Raw genomic sequence first — 20,676 nt, 5'->3', positions numbered from 1 at the left:
CTTCCGGATTATTTCTTTGCTTTGCTCATAAAAATCGAATTAATCGACCAAGTTTAGAGCACCCTGAAAAGGATTCATTTAGTTCTGATGCTAATAAAGAGTTCTATGGAATCGAATGCCTTATTGAAATCCATAAATGCCAAATAGAGAGGTTCATTGTATTCGTTACACTTTTCGATAAGTGTCCTTATTGTCTGTTGGTGTTCATAGTACTACATATAACCTTTGCGGAATCTGGTAACTGGTGAATTTATTTGATAGTCTGTTGGTAATTATTATGGAAAGCAGCTTGTACGGATGTGGTAACAGGCTTATTGGTCTGTAATTTTTAAGTTTATGTTTGTCTCCTTTCTTGTGTAGTAAAAGTACCTGCGCATTTGCCAAGAGGTTGGAATAGCACCCTCAAAAAGATACTTGTTCAATAAGATTTTAACTGACTCCAAAATAGTTTGACCTCCAGCTGTAATTTTCTCCTTTGTTATTCCTTCGTTTCCAGGTAGTTTTCCATTTTTCATCTGTTTTAAGGCAGTTCATCGTTAGTAATTTCTCGTAGTGTTTCAGATACTACATTTAGTATTCTTCGTCCTATATCGTGGGTTTCCTTTTTTATACATCAGATTATAAGAATACCTCTGCCATTTAAATAAAAATTTTTGAAGTCGTGGTGGCGCATTCTCAAACATGGTTCCTTTACTATGGATATCAATGGTTTGTGGTCAGTTTCTCCAAGAAATTCTTTCTCAATTTGTGCATACATAGTTTTGCTGTGTTAAATTTAAAGCCTTTGATATTGTAGCTACTGTTTGACCTTTTTGTAAAAGTACAGCTCCTATTGAGTCTTTTGTGCAGTCAATTGATATTAAATACTTTTCATTTATATCAAAATGTTTTAATACTGGGCTTTTGAATTTTTTTTTATTAAAGAAAATTACCGCATCCACCAACAGGTTATTAGCGGCATTACTTGATAAACAAAGGTTAACAATGATTTTTAACAAGTAAAAAAAATAACTAGATTTGATACAAAATATTGATAGAAATTAGATAGTTGAATAAGTTTTTTACTGGACAGTTTTCTCCTGATAAAGCTGGTAGAGTGTTTGGTAGATTGTTCGTTGAACGTTCACGTTGATATTTTGGACACTCAATTAACAGATGGGTGACGGTAAGAGGCATAGCACATAGGTCACACATGGAACGTTCACTGGCCGAGAGTAAATATGAGTGTGTAATCTTGGTGTGCCCTATACGTAGGCGCGTTAGAACCGTTTGAATAAACTTCGAACTAGTACTTGTTTTCCACTGTAGTGTATCTGGTTTTACCGAGTTTAGTTTAGATTGCGATAGAAACCATTCGCGTTGCCACTGACCGATCACTTTTTGTTTAAAAAACGTTTTGAGGTCTTTAGATACACACTCGCGCACTAATTCGGACATCGCACTTGTTGCTGCATTACGAGAACTTCTGTCTGCCTCTTCATTGCCGATAATCCCTATATGTGATGGGATCCATATAAATTTCGGAGTTGTGTTGTTCTCTTTGGCAATTTGTAGCTCAACTTTTATTAGTTTCTCTAAAGGACTTTCAGGATACAGATGCTGGATTGCGAGAAGAGAGCTGAGCGAGTCGGTGAGAAACAATGGATAGAAACCAGCTGCTGATCTATGATGACTGTGATGTATCACTTTCTATACCGGAGCCGATCTCTCCAAGGTGAGCAAGTATTTTTGAAGTTATACTTCTTTACGGGCGTAATGACGGTGAAATTTTATATGGGAAAACCTAGCGACCGGGCGCATGCGCATTATAACTTTGTTCTGATTGGATGTTCAAATGACATGACAAAAATTATCCAATATGGCAGCTGTGGCACAGCTGTGGGACTGTGCATGGTTTGGTTATAATGTATGCTTGTTGCGTTTTAAAATTTGTAGGAAGAGAAACAACAAACAAAAAGTTAGTTAATGGTTATACTGCCTTTTTAAATAGTTTTCATATTATATTTTTGGACTTATTTTTACATAGAAGAGATGATTGTTGCATGCCAATGTGAAAGCTCATCAAACTGTGCCTAGTATGAGTGCCGCAGATCTCGCTTATTCAAAGCTAAAGAATCTTTCACTGGTAAGTGTTTTATAAATAGTTGATCAAATTTTGTTGTGATATTTGAACATAGCCACTTTGCACGACGCAAGTGATTGCGAAATTTATTAGTCGTTATACGGGCTCCGATACCTACCTTGAACCTACCAAAATACATAAGTAGTATGTAATACTTTTATTTTACACCTTAATATTCACCTAATATATTGTCTTCTTACTCTATGTTTTGTTGTATTTTTTCAATTCTAAATCATTTCAATTCAAAATCAAAATAATTTGATTTACATAAGTTAAAAATGTCAAAAGGTTAATCTGTTTAGTTAGACGATCTTCGCACATAATGACAAGCTGTCTCTGTGGCGAAGTTTTAATGCGGGTGAATCCCAATACAACGCAAATACCAGCCGCGTGGTAAGTTGGTTCGAATCCCAATAGAAACTTTTATTTTTTTTATTTTTTTAATACATTTTATGACTGTAAGTTTATTTATTATATAATTTTATTTTCAGAAAATACGTATTTAGTAAAAAATTTTTCCGACAATTAATGTTCAGAAATCATTTGTGGCATTTTTAATGTGTTTTTTGGCACTGTTTTAATAAAAAATTTTGAGAAGTAGTAAGTATAAATTAATTTAATATTTAAATAAAATATAAATAAAAAGTATATTAATTTCGTTTATAATCATATAATAGAAGTATAACTTCTTACGTGCGTACAAAGTACACACACATTCTTTTTTTTATTCAAGTTAGTCAGCATTGTTTTTATCGACCTTTCTTTTAAGTAGGGACGGATTTCCTTTAGCATGTCACTTAGACCTCTAAAATCAGAAGTGAAGTCATTGATTGGGATTATGGGGTTCGATAAGCCAGCTATGTTTTCTAGGAGGAAGACTAATTGATCACTGTTCAGCGGAAATGGTGGTTCGTGATTATCAATGAAGGTTTTGGCAGGATGTATCATGGAGAAAATGGATACATTCGAATGCGTTTCTTCAAGTTTAGATGTCTTTGTCTTCTTTCGAGACGCTGTAGATTTTGGTACTGTAAATGGGTTTTCTTGAAGTGTATTGTCGGTTTCTAGAGAGGCGACTTCACTGATAGAGCGTTTTAAATGAGTGTCTTTGTTTTCAGTTACTTCTGTATTTACGTTTGGTAATTTTGACTCAGTATGTTCTGAAAAGGTACTTTGATGTGATGATGTAGTTGGAGCTTGATTAGATTACGACGTTTCAGGTTGGTTAGTCGTACTGGTAAGGGTTGGCGTAGAAATCGATGCTGTTGTTGTTTGTGCAGCCGAATCAGCTGCAGTTGTAGTATTTGAAGCTGTAGAGCTTAGTGGAGTTTGTTGCGTCGTAGATATATTTGTAGGTTCGGTACAGGTTGCTGCCATATGTCCCGGTTTTTTGCATTTGAAACAGACGTTTCCATCTTGAGAAAAGAATATTGTTTGGTTTGTGTTTTCGAATGTTATTGTTATGGCGCTTGGGATGGTTAAATTGTGAGGCCTAACATATACTTGCCGTCGAAAGCTTAGAATATGGCTGTACTCGGGAAGATTTGCGCCGATTTTTAAAAATGTTATGGGAGATACAAGATGTAAACCGATTTTTAGCAGTTCTTTTTCAAGAACATGGTGTGGGATGGTCGGGGATACATTTGACATGACAATTCGTTCAGCTGGTGTTATGAGTCGTCAGCCTTTAAAAGTTCTCCTCGGATAGTGATTTGGCCATAGTTATCTAAAAACTGATCTAGGATATTTTTATTCGCGAGGTACATGCAAACCCGGTTGTTGGAAAGGCGGGAGGCGAAAATGATGTTTTTAGGTTGAATAATGTTACCAAGAGGGATTAGGTAGTCATGAAGTGGAGTATTTTCGATTGCACTGAAGACTAGTGCCTGGTCTCTTAAAGGGAATTTGAATTGATTTGTCACCTGTAAGTAGCTTTTCGGTAAATTTATGTTGTATTGAGATTGTTGATCCATGCTTGCTTCGGTCGAGATCATTTTAGAAGAACAGGTATTACCCGCAAGAGTGAGTGCGGCCCTGTTCCCCTATTGGTAACCGACTCCAGTTCTTGTTAGTATAGACCGCAATAAAATTGAAAATATGTTTAAAGTGTTCCTAGTATATACAATTGTATATTAAAGTACAATAAAAATAGTTATTGTTTCAAATAATTACGTGAAAAGTAGTTAATATTCCGTATATCACTTACTTGTATTTACTACTTTCACAAAAACTTCACTTGTATATAAATAAACTTTTATTTATATCTACTTAATGAACGATAAATTTTCTGCTAATTACTTTTTAACAACTATTTAGCTCGTATTCGATACGTGTTAACGGTACGAAGGTTGAAACTAGGGCTTTTGAAATTATTTCCTTAATTTTACTAAACTATTCACCATGCTTTAATAACCAATGCGATTCTACATTTTTTAAATTAATTCCCTAAGGGGTGCGGTTTAACTCTGAAAAGTTTTTTATGTATTTAGACAAATACATTATTGTTAATAATAATCTCTGTATGTGTTTTTTATTTTCTGGTTTTTGTATTATCTTGAATCGATTTACCTAATTTTCCAAAGAATTTTTCCAATTTTTGTGATTGATGGTATACAGCCAACGACAGGAAAAACAATTTTTTTCCTGGATTTCTAAGTATATTTACGAAGTATGGAAAAACGATATCAAGGAAAAAGGAGTCCAAAAATATTGGCTGATTACTACTGGAGATACTTGGGTTCGGATGCAGGGGTAGGCCAGATCCCGACTTGGGCTGTAGCGTCATAGGAGAGATTACTGCTGGACATTTAAAAGAGATGTGCCGGAAGTTCAACACTCAAGAAAATCATTCACAACCACATTTTAATGTAGTAAACGTATATGAGTGTAGCTGTATATAAGTAAAAAGGTATGTTATTTGTATTGGACTGCCACAAGAAAACCATACGTGATAAAAAAAAATATTATCATTTTTGGATTCAGTCTAAAAAGTAGAAATAATCAGTAAATACAACTTTTGGTACAAAACATTAGGGGTATTTTTAGTTGCCCGTTGTAATCACATTAATTATGCATTTACAATTTTAATATGAAACATTTATTAGAAGATTTTAAAATTCTTTTTTTTTATTGTACCTACCCCATTTGGCTTATTTAAAGTACGCCTCAGCATGTTTAAATTCAACTTTTAAAAACGCGCGTGTTTTAAAGTTATCATGGCAATATCAACAGTTTTAAATATTAATCTGACCTGACAGGAGTAGGTACATACCTTGTAACGTCAAATAAATAATATATGAATAAAATATTATTCATATTTTATACCTATATAAACACTGTACCTATTTAAATACTTGTACTGTTCCGCCATTTTTTGAAGTTAAGTAAGTAAAACTTGTTCATCTGTATCTGTTACCTTTTGCTCTTCCATTTATTTAATGTCTTGTCGTATTCTTTTTAATAAGCGTCTTCCGATTTTTGTGGTATTCATCGCGATTCTGCTTTACTATCAATGTTAGAACTGTAGTAAATGTAATCAATGTTATCAATCAATGTTGCAGAACTCATTTTTTAACAATATGCAACCAGTAATAACAATTAATCTTGTGTGACAGATTAAATATAAGTTTGTCTTCTAAAACTGAGGACGTGTTAAAATTCTGGTTGACTACCGATTCTAAAGAAGGTTAAAGGTGACATTATTTTAAGACCTAATCTGGTTAACTCATTCTCTATTAGAATATGTGGAATAAAAGGGCAAACATTTGATCGTAACATTCTTTCGTTCGGAGTTATCAATTTTCGTGCTTTTAGATATTCGCCTTTAATTGTTATTTCTGCTGGACCGGACATACATTTTCCACCAAGGATGCGCTGGAGAGATAAATACATATTCTGTTATTTGATAGTCTTGATGAAAATAAAATACTCCGTGGACGAACAACTTCACCAAGTGCTGTTGTGTACTCTTCTCTTTTAGTATCAGGTAGCGCATTAGATAAAATTGCTTGGTGCTTTGAAGGGAATTGAATTGAAATGTTGTTAAGCACAGCGGAATATGATGTTTTGAGGTTGTTGATCGTCAGTCATGATTGTTGACAAATTTGTTAGGTTGGATCTGGTATCATTTGTTAAACTAATTAGTAATTATGAACCAATTGTAGAACCAGAACTGGTTCTGATAACTGGCCTTTCGGCCGTCACTTAACATTACTAACGGTATGGTATGTAATGTTTTGAATAAAGAAGATAATAATAACTCACTCTCTTATTCAGTATAAGGTAACTGCACTATATACTATTACTTTTTGCTTATTTTCAAGTTTATTTGGATATAAATTACTATGAAAAAGATGATTTTTTGAGACTGAAATGTAAACACAGTTTGTGTTACCATGTTCAAGACTGGACTCCATATTAGTGATTTCTTCATGCGTTCTGGCTTACCATATGAAGTCGGATTAGGAAGCTTCATTACTACAGGATCTATTGGATCGACCTCGTACGTTTTTGGATTGGAAAGATATATCAATGAATTGCCCTTGCGCTGAAGATAAGTTACTACATAGGAACCATTATCTACCTATTCAACATGAGCAACGTAATATACAATCTTCTTGTTCTAGTAAAATTGTACGAGTATGTAGTCGTCTGGGATCTTGACTGGGATCCATTTCATTCTCCACAATCTATTGTGCGTATTTTTTGCGGATTTGGTATCGTTCTTTTAACCTTCGCAAGTAAAAGTGACTCGAAAGAAATAGGAATTTTATTATTGTCGACTCTACCATTACTTCTGCTGTGAACGGCTGGAGAAACACTGGATGTAGATTCTGACGCAGTAATATTTGTGCAATTGAGGAACTGCTGGAAAAATTTTGTTCCTCAGAAATTTCTAGTTGGTAGACTGTACTTTCTGCACTATAGTACCTATTCAGTTTCTCATGATCCAAACGGTCTCTGGGGTACTTTGTTCTATAACAGGGAAAGACTCCATACCAGTTCTAGAGAAGGAAGAAATGATTGTTTCCTTATTTATTTTCTACTTTATTTTAACTTTCTCTGAATTTCACGTTGTCGGTTAATTAATTTTTCATTCCAACGGAGCTTTAGTGGTCCACAGCAGCATTTGTCCAAAAGTTGCAAAAGGTCCGTGGTGTGTGCTGGAAGTTTTAGTAAAGTTATATTTTCTGCGATTGCATTTAATTGTCCTTTTGTCTAAATGTGTAATATGACCATCCATAATAAATCATTTATGTTCTTTGGGGCACTATTGCACAAAATTTTATAAACCACTACTGGAAAATATTCGTAGTCATCCACGCTTTTTCCGAGCATGATTACAAAGTGTTTGGTATGTCATGTTACCCCTTTCAGCTAAACCGGAAGTTGGCTCCTTGAAAAATAATTAGTGTTGGTAGTAATCTGCCGGATGCTGAAATATATGCCATAACATTTCTTGGTAATTTCTTTTCCTGAGCCCTGTATATTTCTATGAACTACTGATGTACAGGGTTATTCACTATATTTTGACTCCCCTGCAAACGGCTTTATTTACAGAATTAAAAAAAAATGTGTAAAATAAAAAAGTTATTCGATCCTTAAATTATGATTTTTTGACATATATATCGTACTAGTGACGTCATCCATTTGGGCGTGATGACGTAATCGACTATGTTTTTAAATGGGAATAGGGGTCGAGTGCTAGCTCATTTGAATGGTTATTCAATTCCCTATTCAGTAATATAAACACTTACATGATTAACTATAAAGGGTGTCCAAAAAATTTTTTAATTAAATTAGTTGACACAAAAAGAAGAATGTATGTAATTTATTTAATTCAAAATACATTCTACTGCTGTCAGACACAGAAATAAATGGTTATTGAACAAATTAGCTTTACTTTTCACTTAAATTCAATGTTCAAGCTGCCACCCATCTGCCTCCTGACAGTTTGAACATTGAATTTAAGCAAAAATCAATGTTTATTTGTACAATAAACTTTTATTTCTGTTTTCTAACAGCAGTAAAATGTATTTTAAATTAAATACATTACAGAAATTCTTCTTTTTGAGTCAATTAATTTAATTAAAAAAAAATTTTTTGGACACCCTGTATAATTAATCATCTTAATGTTTATATTACTAAATAGGGAATTGAATAACTTTTCAAATGAGCTAGCACTCGACCCCTATTCCCTTTTAAAATATAGTCAATTACGTCATCACGCCCACATGGATGACGTCACTAGTACAATATATATGTCAAAAAATCATAATTTAAAAATCGAATAACTTTTGTATTTTACAATTTTTCTAATTTTGTACATCATAAATTCAACCATTTTATATTATTTCTTATTTCAATCTTTTGTAGTAATAATACATGGTTTTAAAGTGTATCAATCTAAAAAATAGCGTAAAGTATTTGTGGATAACTGATCTTTAAAACACTTGCTGTATATCAAGCACTACAACTGCACCGTCGCGCTCATGTTTTCGCGCGTGTTTTAAAGACCTCAACATGCACTTATACTTTAATATACTATTTTAGTTTACCACTGATAAAGTCACAAGGAAGTTATATCTAACAAAAATTCTTGGAAAAGGAAACTCATCTAATTTTCTACGTGCATATGATGGTCTTCTGCTAGTCAAAAAAGGAGGTTATGCTTTTCACACTGAGACGTCTGTTGCGTATGATATAGCTATCAAAACTTTTTCTGAGCAAATAATATGTGAGTTGAAGGAAGTACGCATGTATAAAAATAGACCTGCACATTTAGCCTTACAAAAGAATTCTCCATTCAAGGATATGTTTGATACCTGGTACGTAGATTTTCTTAGATAAATAATATAATATGCTAAGCTACAATAATTAGAATAATAAAAATTTGAGATTATTTGGCCGCGTACATATTATAAAGGTGGCCGTAAATACCAGGTCATATACAGTACGTCCCTGTAAGTTGGAACCATATGGAAAACTTTTTTGTTATTAATTTTACAAAAAAAAGTTGTTCTTCATAAAAAGTTCTGAATGGTGTAATATCTAAAACCTAAGATTAAGCCGTCAGATATACTCGTAAAATTTGATGAATATACGCGGTATGTCAAAAAATATGAATTTCGCTCAAGAGCTTTAGTAGCTTTATTTTTCACAATATTGAAAAGTGTTATTATGAAAAGTTGTTTGGAATTAAGGACTATATTCTAATATGCAATTACATCTTGATTGAAAAAAAAATTGAAAATTTTTGTTAAATTATGGATAATCAACATTATTTTCAGTTAGGTATTTCAATTATGATAACTGTGTTATTATTAATTTTACGAATAAAAAATTATTATTTACAAAACGTTTTGCATGGTCTAAAAGTCTAAAACCTTATATTAATTTTGTAGGAGGTACAGTTACGATCACTGAATAGTTTACACCTTACTTTTTATATTGTAATACTGTAAAATTGCAGTGTCGTACGGATTTGACAAATGTCAAAGTCAAAAAATTTCAAAAAGTCAATGCTTGTCAAAACTTTCGCGAGTGCTCAAAAATAAAATAAATGTATACGCTCTGAGCTTCGCTGGTGTCGCTTCTGGCGGATTACTAATTCAACTTTCACCGGTAATTTTTAAATTTATTATTTAATTGTTATCGCTTAATATTTACAACGCTAAAAAGTAATTAAATTGTAATAGATTTTTTTAAGATTTTGCTAATCATTTTGAAGTTCTATTGATGAAATATTAATTTGTTACTTCGGATACTTTCCCAGTTATCGTGTAGATGGCGCTAAGATTAATAGATTAATTTATAATTACATATTACGGAACATTAAAAAACGTAAATTCAGTATTTAAAACGTAAGTATATTTAAGGTAAAAATATATACCACAGCTTTGACCAACTAATATTTTTTATAATTACTGTTTTTAATTTTAATTTGAAATTAATCACTTTGAAATTTATGTCAAATTTCCGGTAAACGTTTACAGACTTGCCACTACTGGCGCTCGCGAATTTATAAATATCCCCTCTACGTACGAGCTCACAGCGTATATCAAACTTCTCCAAAATGGTTATAATACATTTGAATTATGTGCAAAAAGCAAGAGCAATTGCCAAACTCGAAGAAGGTTGGTCACTAAGGCAAGTTGCTGCTGATTTGAACGTGAGCCGTATGTGCTTATGGAAGATCAAACAAAGATGGGATAATTTTCACTCTATAGCACGGTTGGGCAGTTAAAGAGGGCAGAAGATCTCCACAGATCAACAGGATGAGATGTTAGTAGATTATTTGAGAGAATCTCCTTTTGTCACAGCTCAAAAAGCAAGAGAAGAGACAGCGTTTCCAGGCAGTATTCGCACTGCACGTAGAAGAATTAAAGCAAGTGGACTGCTAAATTGTGCAGCTGCAAGGAAACCTTTTTTGAGTGAGGATCACAAGAGGAGACCAGTTGAATTTTTTAATGAATTTTTGAATTATTTTTTTATTATTTAACATTGTTTATCATTATTTAATATAAAATAGATTTAAAATAAAATGCATATTTTAAAACCAGCCTTCTGTATTTTCGTTATTTAACCATAATCCATTTTATTCAAAAAACTTCTTTCTATACTTTCCATGTTGTTAAATTTTTTAAAATATTTAGATTTTTTAATTTTAATCAACCTATTCTAGCTAGGTACACCACTGGCAACGTCACTTTGGCGTAAAAGGTGCGTTTAAACGAGGTAAAAATTTAAAAAAGCGTCTCCTAGGTACGTAAGCCTGTAAACTATTCAATGACCGTAACTGTACATATGTCAAAAAATATGAATTTCGCTTAAGAATAAATAAAATACCTTTATTTTTCACAATATCGAAAATTGAGATAATAATAATAATATCGTATGGCATTTTTGCCGGGGAGATCCTTTCGGACAGTTCCGGCGCCATTTACATCTTTAACCCTGTTTCAAGTAACTAGTGCCGATGTACACTAGCCCAGATATGTATGCCCAGGTATTTGGTTATATCTACTTGTACTAATTGTTTGCTGTTCCTTTATACTGGTGGACAGCTCTCTCTTCACATGGTAAATGTAACGTGGGTCAATTTTGCTTCATTAGCTTTTAGTTTAATTTCTTTTAACCATTTTTCTATTTTATTTAAGTGGGCTTGTAAGTTATGCGAAGCTCTTTGGGGTCTGTGTGAGATGCGATAATACCTGTGTCATCTGCGAATGTTGTCAATCTAGTTGTAGGTAGGTCAGCAGTAAGTAACAGGTATGTATAATAAGGAACCGAGTCCACTACCTTGTGGGATACCGGATTCTATTTTAGATAGTTCTGAGAGAACATCTTGTTGTTTCACTAGTGAAAAGCGATCTGATCTTGGCTGATATCTAGAAAAGCTGCACTACAGTGCCTCTTGTTTTCTAGATCATTACTGATTTGTTTTACTATACGATGTGTTTTTTTCATTTTTCCATGTTTGCTACGAAAACCAAATTGGTGTTTTGGAATTAATCTTGTTTCTACTATTATTGGTTTTAATCGACGTAGAAAATTTTTTTCAAATAGCTTAGATAATATAGGTAAGAGACTAATGGGCCTATATGAGTTCAGTTCTTTGGGGTCTTTTCCTGGTTTTGGTAACAATATAATCTCTGCTACTTTCCACTGCTTAAGAAAAATTTTAAAACATTTTCTTTCAATTAGAGGATGTAATTGGATATTAGAATATAGTTCTTACTTCCAAACAACCTTTCATAAAAACAATTTTCAATATTGTGAAAAATAAACCACTTTACTTTTGAGCAAAATTCATATTTCTTGACATATTATCTCGTATAAAATTCATAAAATTTGATATCTAATGGTTGAATTCTAGGTTTTAGACCATGTAGAACTTTTTATGAACTTTTTTTCGTAAAATTAATAATTAAAAGGTTTTTCATATGGCTCCAACTTACAGGGACATACTGTATAATCGAATTTACGTATAATCGGTCCGGGAAATTTTGAAACTGGCTGCTAGTACAGGTGGCCGTTGACACTATACGCTTTACTGTATTTAGTTTTGTGCGGAGCCTTATTACCCGTGACAAGCATATCTTAGTAGGAACAGTAAATAATATTTTCCCTTACTTAAAAACCATTAATACACATTTTACCTTAAGAACATAAAGCCGTCCACGCACGATATTGCGGTGCCGTTCAATATCAATTTCATAAGTACTGCAGCAGACACACCAATCTGTCTGTGGTCAAATTGTACGATTTATAGGTCTGGATCCCGCGTATGAAAAAAAGTTGATTAACAGCAAGCTGAAAATTTGTTAATAGCTTAAGGGTGTCTAGTCGGATAAACTTTGATATGTGGGAACACTGGAACAGGGGCAGTTTTAATTGTGGAACAGGTTAAAAATTTGGAACGCCCAGACCACGAAAACGGCACATTTATTTTGTCCGACAGAATAGACTTAAACTCTCCGAACAGAGATTAAACCCTCATGCAAAAATCGGAGTGCTATTTATCACCAAATGGGCGTTTTAATGAGAATATGTCAAATGACAGGAATTATGACAGGTGATAAAAAATAGCAGTCTGATTTTTGCATAAGAGTTTAATCTCTGTTCGGAGAGTTTAAGTCTAATCTGTCGGACAAAATAAATGTGCCGTTTTCGTGGTCTGACCCTTCCAAATTTTTAACCTGTTCCACAATTAAAACTGCCCCTGTTCCAGTGTTCCCATATATCAAAGTTTATCCGACTAGACACCCTTAAGCTATTAACAAATTTTCAGCTTGCTATTAATCAACTTTTTTTTCATACGCGGGATCCAGACCTATTAGCTGGACGCACGGTCCACACATCACACACGATCAAAATTTTTGCCTATTAGTCGAATTCGACCAGTGTCAGATCTAGACATTTGCCTTGGGAGGGGAAATTTGCCTTATAGTCGGAGAGATAGAAGCGGATTTTGTGCGTGATAAGTAATATGGAAAAACTATACGAGAATATGTTGAATTAGTTGTGTACATGACCTTCACCAACGGCCGGAAACCAGAGTGGGGGACGAGGGTAGTTATAAGGGGTCAAAGTCGCTGTTTTTATTATTTTTTTTTGTGACGCTCATCGTCGAGATAGGGCACCAAAATTTGGGAATAAGTATGTCATGACGTAACTAAGTAAAATCTCCAGGGGTAGAACGCTGCGTGGCCGATACAGGGGTGGGGGTAATGGTGAATATAAAAAATATAAGGGGTTTTTTGCGACGTTTGTAATTGAGATGCACCAAAAATTGGGAATAAGTAGACCATGACATAACTAAGTAAAATCCCCAGAGCCGGAAACCAGAGTGGGGGTGAGGGTAGTTATAAGGGGTCAAAGTCGCGGTATTTATTATTTTTTTTTTGGTGCTCATGATTGAGATAATGCACCAAAATTTGGGAATAAGTAGGTCATGACGTAACTAAGTAAAATCTTCAGGGGTGGAACGCTGCGTGGGCACCCAAGGGGTGGGGGTAGGGGTAAATAGAAAAAATATAAGGGGTTTTTTCTTATTAGAAGCAGCAAGAAAACTACAAATATCTGTTAACAGACTTAACAAGTGGACTAAACGCTGGCCAATTAAATTAAACGAAATGAAGTCAGTGCATATAAATTACAAACCAGAAAAATCAATACATTCCTGTTAACGTAAATAATACTCAGGTACCACCATATGCCGATACCGCAAAGTATTTGGGTATTACACTAGACGCTAGGCTACTCTGGAGGGCCCATGTTAAAAACAAACGAGAACAGCTTAACATGAAGTATAAAAAAATGTATTGGCTATTGGGAAGACAATCCACTCTCTAGATTTACAATAAAATACTTTTGTATAAACAGATTATAAATCCTACATGGATATATGGCATCCACCTATGGGGCTGCGCTAGTAATACAAATTTAATTATCATTCAACGATTCCAAAACAAAGTGCTAAGGAGCATTGTCAACGCTCCATGGTACTATAGGAACAGTGATCTCCATAGGGACCTAGACATGGATACTGTTAACAAGACCATAGAAAAATTTGCCAAGAGTCACGAACAACGACTTCTTCAACACGTCAATGTTGAGGCCATCCAGCTCCTCGACAACACGGATCTAGCTAGAAGACTCAAGAGGAAGAAACCCTTCGAGTTAGTTAGGTAAGTGAAAAATAGTGCACGGTGCAAGTGATGGTACAAGTTAACATTTGTGCAATATATTAACAGAACCTAAGGGGTACTATCGAGTTTGTCCTTAGTCTTATGTTTTTTGGTAGTAATTTAGGTTAGAAATAAGTTGCTCATTGATCACATTATTTGATCTGATTGTAATGTTCTTAATCATCTTATTGGTGTTTAATAATAAATAAAAATGACATAACTAAGTAAAATCCCCAGCGCCGGAAACGAGAGTGAGGGATGAGGGTAGTTATAAGGGGTCAAAGTCGCGGTTTTATTATTTTTTTTGTGACGCTGATGATCGAGATAGTGCACCAAAATTTGGGAATAAGTAGGTCATGACGTAACTAAGTAAAATCTTCAGGGGTGGAGTGCTGAGTGGGCGCCAAAGGGGTGGGCGTAGGGGAGAATAGAAAAAATATAAGGGGTTTTTGCGACGTTCGTGATCGAGATAGTGAACCAAAATTTGGGAGTAAGTAGATCATGACGTAACTAAGCAAAATCTTCAGAAGCGGAAACCAGAGTTGGGGATGAGGGTAGTTTTAAAGGATCAAAGTCGCAGTTTGTATTATTTTTTGTGACGCAGCACAACATTTGTCCCCCACGCAGCGTTCCGCCCATGGAAATTTTACTTAGTAATGTCATGATCTACTTAGTCCCAAACATTGGTGCACTATCTCAATCCCGAACGAAAAAAAAACCCTTATATTTTTATACTCACCCGCCAATACCCGCAATATCCGACCCTGGATATTTTACTTAGTTACGTCACGACCTACTTACTCCAAAATTTTGGTGCACTATGTCCATCATGAGCGTCACAAAAAAAAATAAAAACCGCGACTTTTACCCCTTATAACTACCCTCGTCCCCCACTCTGGTTTCCGCCTCTGGGGATTTTACTTAGTTATGTCATGGTCTATTTATTCCCAAATTTTGGTGCACTATCTCAATCACGAATGTCGCAAAAAAACCCCTTATATTTTTTATATTCACCCCTGCCCCACCCCTTTGTCGGCCACGCAGCTTTCCACCCCTGGTGATTTTACTAAGTTACATCATGACCTACTTATTCCCATATTTTGGTGCACTAACTCGATCATGAGCGTCACAAAAAAAATAAAAACCGCTATTTTGACCCCTTATAACTACCCTCGTCCCCCACTCTGGTTTCCGGCTTTACGGATTTTACTTAGTTATGTTATGGTCTACTTATTCCCAAATTTTGGTGCACTAACTCGATCGTGAGCATCACAAAAAAAATAATAAAAACAGCGACTTTGACCCCTTATAACTACCCTCGTCTCCACTCTGGTTTCGGGCCGTTGGGGAAAGTCCTGTACACAACTAATTCAACATATCCCCGTATAGTTTTTCCACATTACTTATGACGCACAAAATCCGCTCCCAGCTCTAAGGGCCGGTATTTCAACAGCTACTTAAGCTTTTGCTTAGCTAACCTCTGTCAAAAGTTAAGAAGAAGATTAAGCCGAGTGCCGTATTTCCATCATTTCCTTAACTAAACTCGTCCTCAACTGTCAACTTAATTGGTTTGGTACCCCTGAATACGTCAAAATGCCAGATCTAACTGTTCTGAGTAGTGATGAGCGAGACTGGTCTTGGTCTTGCGGTCTTGGTCTTGGTCTTGCAGCAAGACCAAGACCAAGACCAAGACCAAGACCGCCTTTTGGTTGCAAGACCAAGACCAAGACCAAGCTTGCAAGAACAAGACCAAGACCAAGACCGAACCTTGCAAGACCACGCAAGAACAAGACCAACCTGCAAGACTCTTGCACTTTTTTGAGAAAAATTGGTTTTTATTATTTAACTTTATTTTTTAGTTCAATAATATATACTGACATTGTAAGAAACCTTAAACAATATCGAATTTTTAAAATACATAATATTTTGGTTATATTTTTAAGTCGTTTTGATTAAGTCAAACGGTTTGCATTTTCTCAACGTTCAAAGTGTCCAGAAGGCAAGTTTTCAAACGGCGACAGTTCAAGGACAATTGAAATTACTTGTGAGACAAAAAAATGTAATTATAAATAGGGTAATCCATTTAAAAAGAAATGCAATTAAAAACGGTTTTTATGTACCAGTAGTTTTCGCTTTTTTGTCTAATAAATATGTATACTGACACTTATTTCAATTCTTTTCGCATAATCGAGGAAAAATGTAGGTCGTTAAATTTAAAATTAATACAAAAAATATCATAATAAATTTTGAAAAGGGATTCACAATGCTGTGACAGCATTGTGGCCTGAATAAAAAATAACTGGTTGTCGATTGTAATGTGTCAAGCTTGGTATCGCAAAATCCAAAGCTTAGGTTCAGTTTCTGAATATAATGACAAAAATTCCGATACTGGGAAATTTTTAAAACCATTTTTTGGATTATTTTTTTACAATCAATGAAAGTTGGAAGTTGAATTATTTGTGAAAATCCCGCATGACAAACGCGTAAAGAAGTTTACTGATTTCATAGTTGAAAACTATTTGGAAGAATCTAGATTTTCCCCAGAAAGGGCCAGTACTACAAATAGTATGTGCCGCACTTGAAATGCATGCGCATCATTTCAGTGTGTTTTAAATTCTAGTTTTTACTACCCACATCCGAATATTTTCAACTTTTTAAATGTCATAATGGGTATTCAATCCAAAAATATGTGAAAATAAAAAGTGCGAATAACTCGTGTTACGAGAGCAATGTAGTTTAAATAAAATTAAAGAACTGCAAGATAACAAATTACAGAATTAAGCGTTTATAACTCCCCATTAGGTGTAGTTATTATGTTATAGTATTAGGTCTATAAATAGGTGTGGTAAATATGAACGTATTTACTAAAAAGTATGTTTTAGTTAGTTTATAAAAAAAGTTAATTATATTAAATAATGATTAAATAGAGTAAAAAATATTTGATTTTTGTGTTCTCTTAAAAAAATTTAATTTATGTTCTTAAATTTGACCCTCGTAGGATAAAAACTACAATGTTCGAGTGAAAGGAGCAGATCATTATCTGTTAACAACTATAAACTGTTTATCCCTTTTCGTAAAATCCGTGAATTGAAGGTCCCCGACCATTTGTGGCACCTTTAAGAAGCTCTTTTTCTTTAACATTTTATTAAAATACAGGGGCAATAAACAATAATCCAGACTCAAGACGTGGTCTGAAGGCAGGCGGCAGGTGTCGACAGCATGCAAAACACAACGTGACACAACCGAAGGCCGGCAATTGCAACAAGGGTTGTAAATGCAGGTTTTTCCTACTGATAAACATTACCATTATAAAAATATACTCTAGTCTCTTTATATAGAGAGAAATAATTAGGTCATTAGGTGAATGTATAATGTTAAAATTGGTATCCGTTTGAAACTACATTCTACATTCTGTTAAAATTTTAAAGCAAATAATATAGTTTCATTCTTCACATCTTTATTTATTTCAATGTACGTTTTATTCGAAATTGTTTGGTTCAAATTATTACTACTAAAAAAGCAAGACCAGCAAGACTCTTGCAGCAAGACCAAGACCAAGAACAAGACCGGCTAGTGCAAGACCAAGACCAAGACCAAGACCAAGACTGCCTTTTAGCTGCAAGACCAAGCTTGCAAGAACAAGACCAAGACCAAGACTAGCCTGGTCTTGGTCTTGTTCTTGTTTTGCTCATCACTAGTTCTGAGGTAAAAACCACTACTCTTGACATTTAATTTTGTCTTGTTATCTGTGTCAGTCTTATTTTTACTTCACTTGTGTACATGGTAAATGTGTTGTTAGTATATTTATATTGTGTACATATATTTTCTCTGGTTATATTTTTTATTGGTATTCTGCATAAGCAATAGATCCGTCTATGTAATTTTGTTTATTGGATTTATATTCATTAAAATCTCAAATTGGAATGTGTTTACTTTTGTAAAATAAATATATCAAGCATTGTAGAAATAAATAATTTTCATGTGCCTACACCTTCAAAATGGAGTAAGAATTTTATTTTAATAATCGTTAATAACAATCCACTAATAACGTTATTACGCAAAAGTTTTTTTTTTTTTTTTTTTTTTTTTTTTTTGAAAAATGGCTTTGACAGAGCCAATTAGCCAGACTTGTTTGTGATTGATTGCAGATTCATAGTCATAAATTTCTTATAAACATAAGTACATTCTACAATATTATTTTTATAGATACATTGGTACATTGTGTAGCTTTTTTTATTTTGTTTTTTTTTTAATTATTTTACTGTTTTTTAAATATAAAATATATTTTAATTTGTGCGAAACACTTCTTTTTTTTTGTTTGTTTCTATTTTTTTTTCTTTTTTTATTTATGTTTGTTTCTATTTTTTTTTATGTTTGTTTCTATTTTTTTTTTTTCTTTTTTGTTATTTATTATTTTTTTTGTTATTATTTTATTATGTGTTTTTTTTTATATATATATTTTTTTTTTTAATTTTTTCAAACCACATTAACAAATTATGCCTATTATATTAAGTTTACAACTTGTATTTACATAATTTAACATGTTTATAAATGAGATGAAGAATTTCCATATCATTTGTAAATATTAAAGTATTAAGGTTTATTGGGAAAAAACATTTTAAATCTTTTAATTCTTTATAAAGGTCGTTTATTACGCAAATAATTATTTATTATCGTTTATACGCAAAAGTTGATTTTCAAAATAACTCTAGAATTATTAATATATATAACCTCAAAAAACAGAAAACAAATTTTAAGCAAAGGCTTAAACCAACTCGCACGCGAGCTTAAAATGATTTGCTTTAAGCCTATGCTTAAGCCTCAAATTGAAGTGAAAATACAGGCATCTAGGCTTAAGCTTAGGCTTAAAGTAAGCTTTGGCTTAAGGGAGGTTGGAAATATCGGCCCTTAGACTATTGGGGGGAGAACTTCCAATGAAACACCAGCAAAAAGACATAAAAAAGATATACCGAAACTATATAAAAGACATAAATAATAACTTATATACATTAAGTTCCCTTATAGGTCTGGATCCCGCGTATGAAAAAAAAGTTGATTAATAGCAAGCTGAAAATTTGTTAATAGCTTAAGGGTGTCTAGTCGGATAAACTTTGATATATGGGAACACTGGAACAGGGGCAGTTTTAATTGTGGAATAGGTTAAAAATTTGGAACGGTCAGACCACGAAAACGGCACATTTATTTTGTCCGACAGAACAGACTTAAACTCTCCGAACAGAGATTAAACTCTCATGCAAAAATCAGACTGCTATTTATCACCTGTCATAATTCCTGTCCTTTGACATATTCTACATGTTCCACTCATTAAAACGCCCATTTGGTGATAAATAGCAGTCTGATTTTTGCATGAGAGTTTAATCTCTGTTCGGAGAGTTTAAGTCTGTTCTGTCGGACAAAATAAATGTGCCGTTTTCGTGATCTGACCGTTCCAAATTTTTAACCTGTTCCACAATTAAAACTGCCCCTGTTCCAGTGTTCTCATATATCAAAGTTTGTCCGACTAGACACCCTTAAGCTATTAACAAATTTTCAGCTTGCTATTAATCAACTTTTTTTTCATACGCGGGATCCAGACTTATTAATTTTCCTAACTAGCGTGTTTATTGGGTTGAATTTGATTTGTCTGTTTGTGGTTTAAGTGTCATGTCAGCTAATATATTTTTATGTTTCAACAATTTTTTTCTTTAATTTTGAACCTTGTTAGTGGGGGAAATTTTTTTATTTTTGCCACTGAAGTCGACAAAGTTGAACGACTTTGTTTATGTTATATAGACAGGTTTTTGACAAAACATCGTAAGCATCAATTTTCCGAAAATGGGATTTTTATCTTAAATGGTTCCTTACGATAGTTTACAACTAATTCAAAATTATTTTTCATATAATAACATCGTAAGTGTCTAAAATTGAATTTAATTTTTATCGTAGCTACCGCATTTCCAGCTCATTATGTGCCTTTGGTATCGTAAACGGCAAGGTAGTATTTACTGACAGATTATAGTAATAATAAATCTTGTCGGTTACGTTTGCATGTTTGGCCGTTTACGATAAGATTAAATGACTAAAACTCAGTCAGTGCTAATTTTTTATTTCGCTAGAACAATTTAAAACAAAAATAGTGGTAGTTTTGATAAATCCTCTTATTCAATGTATGCGGTAAGTTTTTAATACTTGTTTTTATGGTTTATTGTCTTTTTAATAGAATTTAAAGTCTAATTTACTAATTTGGTAATGACATAACCTATGTTTTTTAGTTGTTCTTGTTATGTGCAAATGTTATAAATATTATATTTGCAACAAAAATATATCAACTTGTAGTAAGTTCACTGAAACCTGAAACAAATG

The 20,676-nt window shown here is 33.4% G+C and overlaps 1 protein-coding gene across 1 annotated transcript in view; it reads left to right on the top strand.

Moving 5' to 3' along the window:
• The window catches only part of LOC126890281 (uncharacterized), a 31,559-nt gene that overhangs the window by 9,282 nt on the left and 1,601 nt on the right, over positions 1–20,676 (top strand). The window contains exon 2 of the mRNA XM_050659139.1: positions 8,675–8,949. Within this exon, the coding sequence (XP_050515096.1) occupies positions 8,675–8,949 (275 nt within the window). The remainder of the gene's footprint in view (positions 1–8,674; positions 8,950–20,676) is intronic.

Source organism: Diabrotica virgifera, chromosome 8, assembly GCF_917563875.1.
Source record: "Diabrotica virgifera virgifera chromosome 8, PGI_DIABVI_V3a".
In the NCBI taxonomy this organism is placed as follows: domain Eukaryota; kingdom Metazoa; phylum Arthropoda; class Insecta; order Coleoptera; family Chrysomelidae; genus Diabrotica; species Diabrotica virgifera.
Note: the sequence above shows the minus strand (reverse complement) of the source record. Positions and strands in the feature narration are given on the sequence as shown.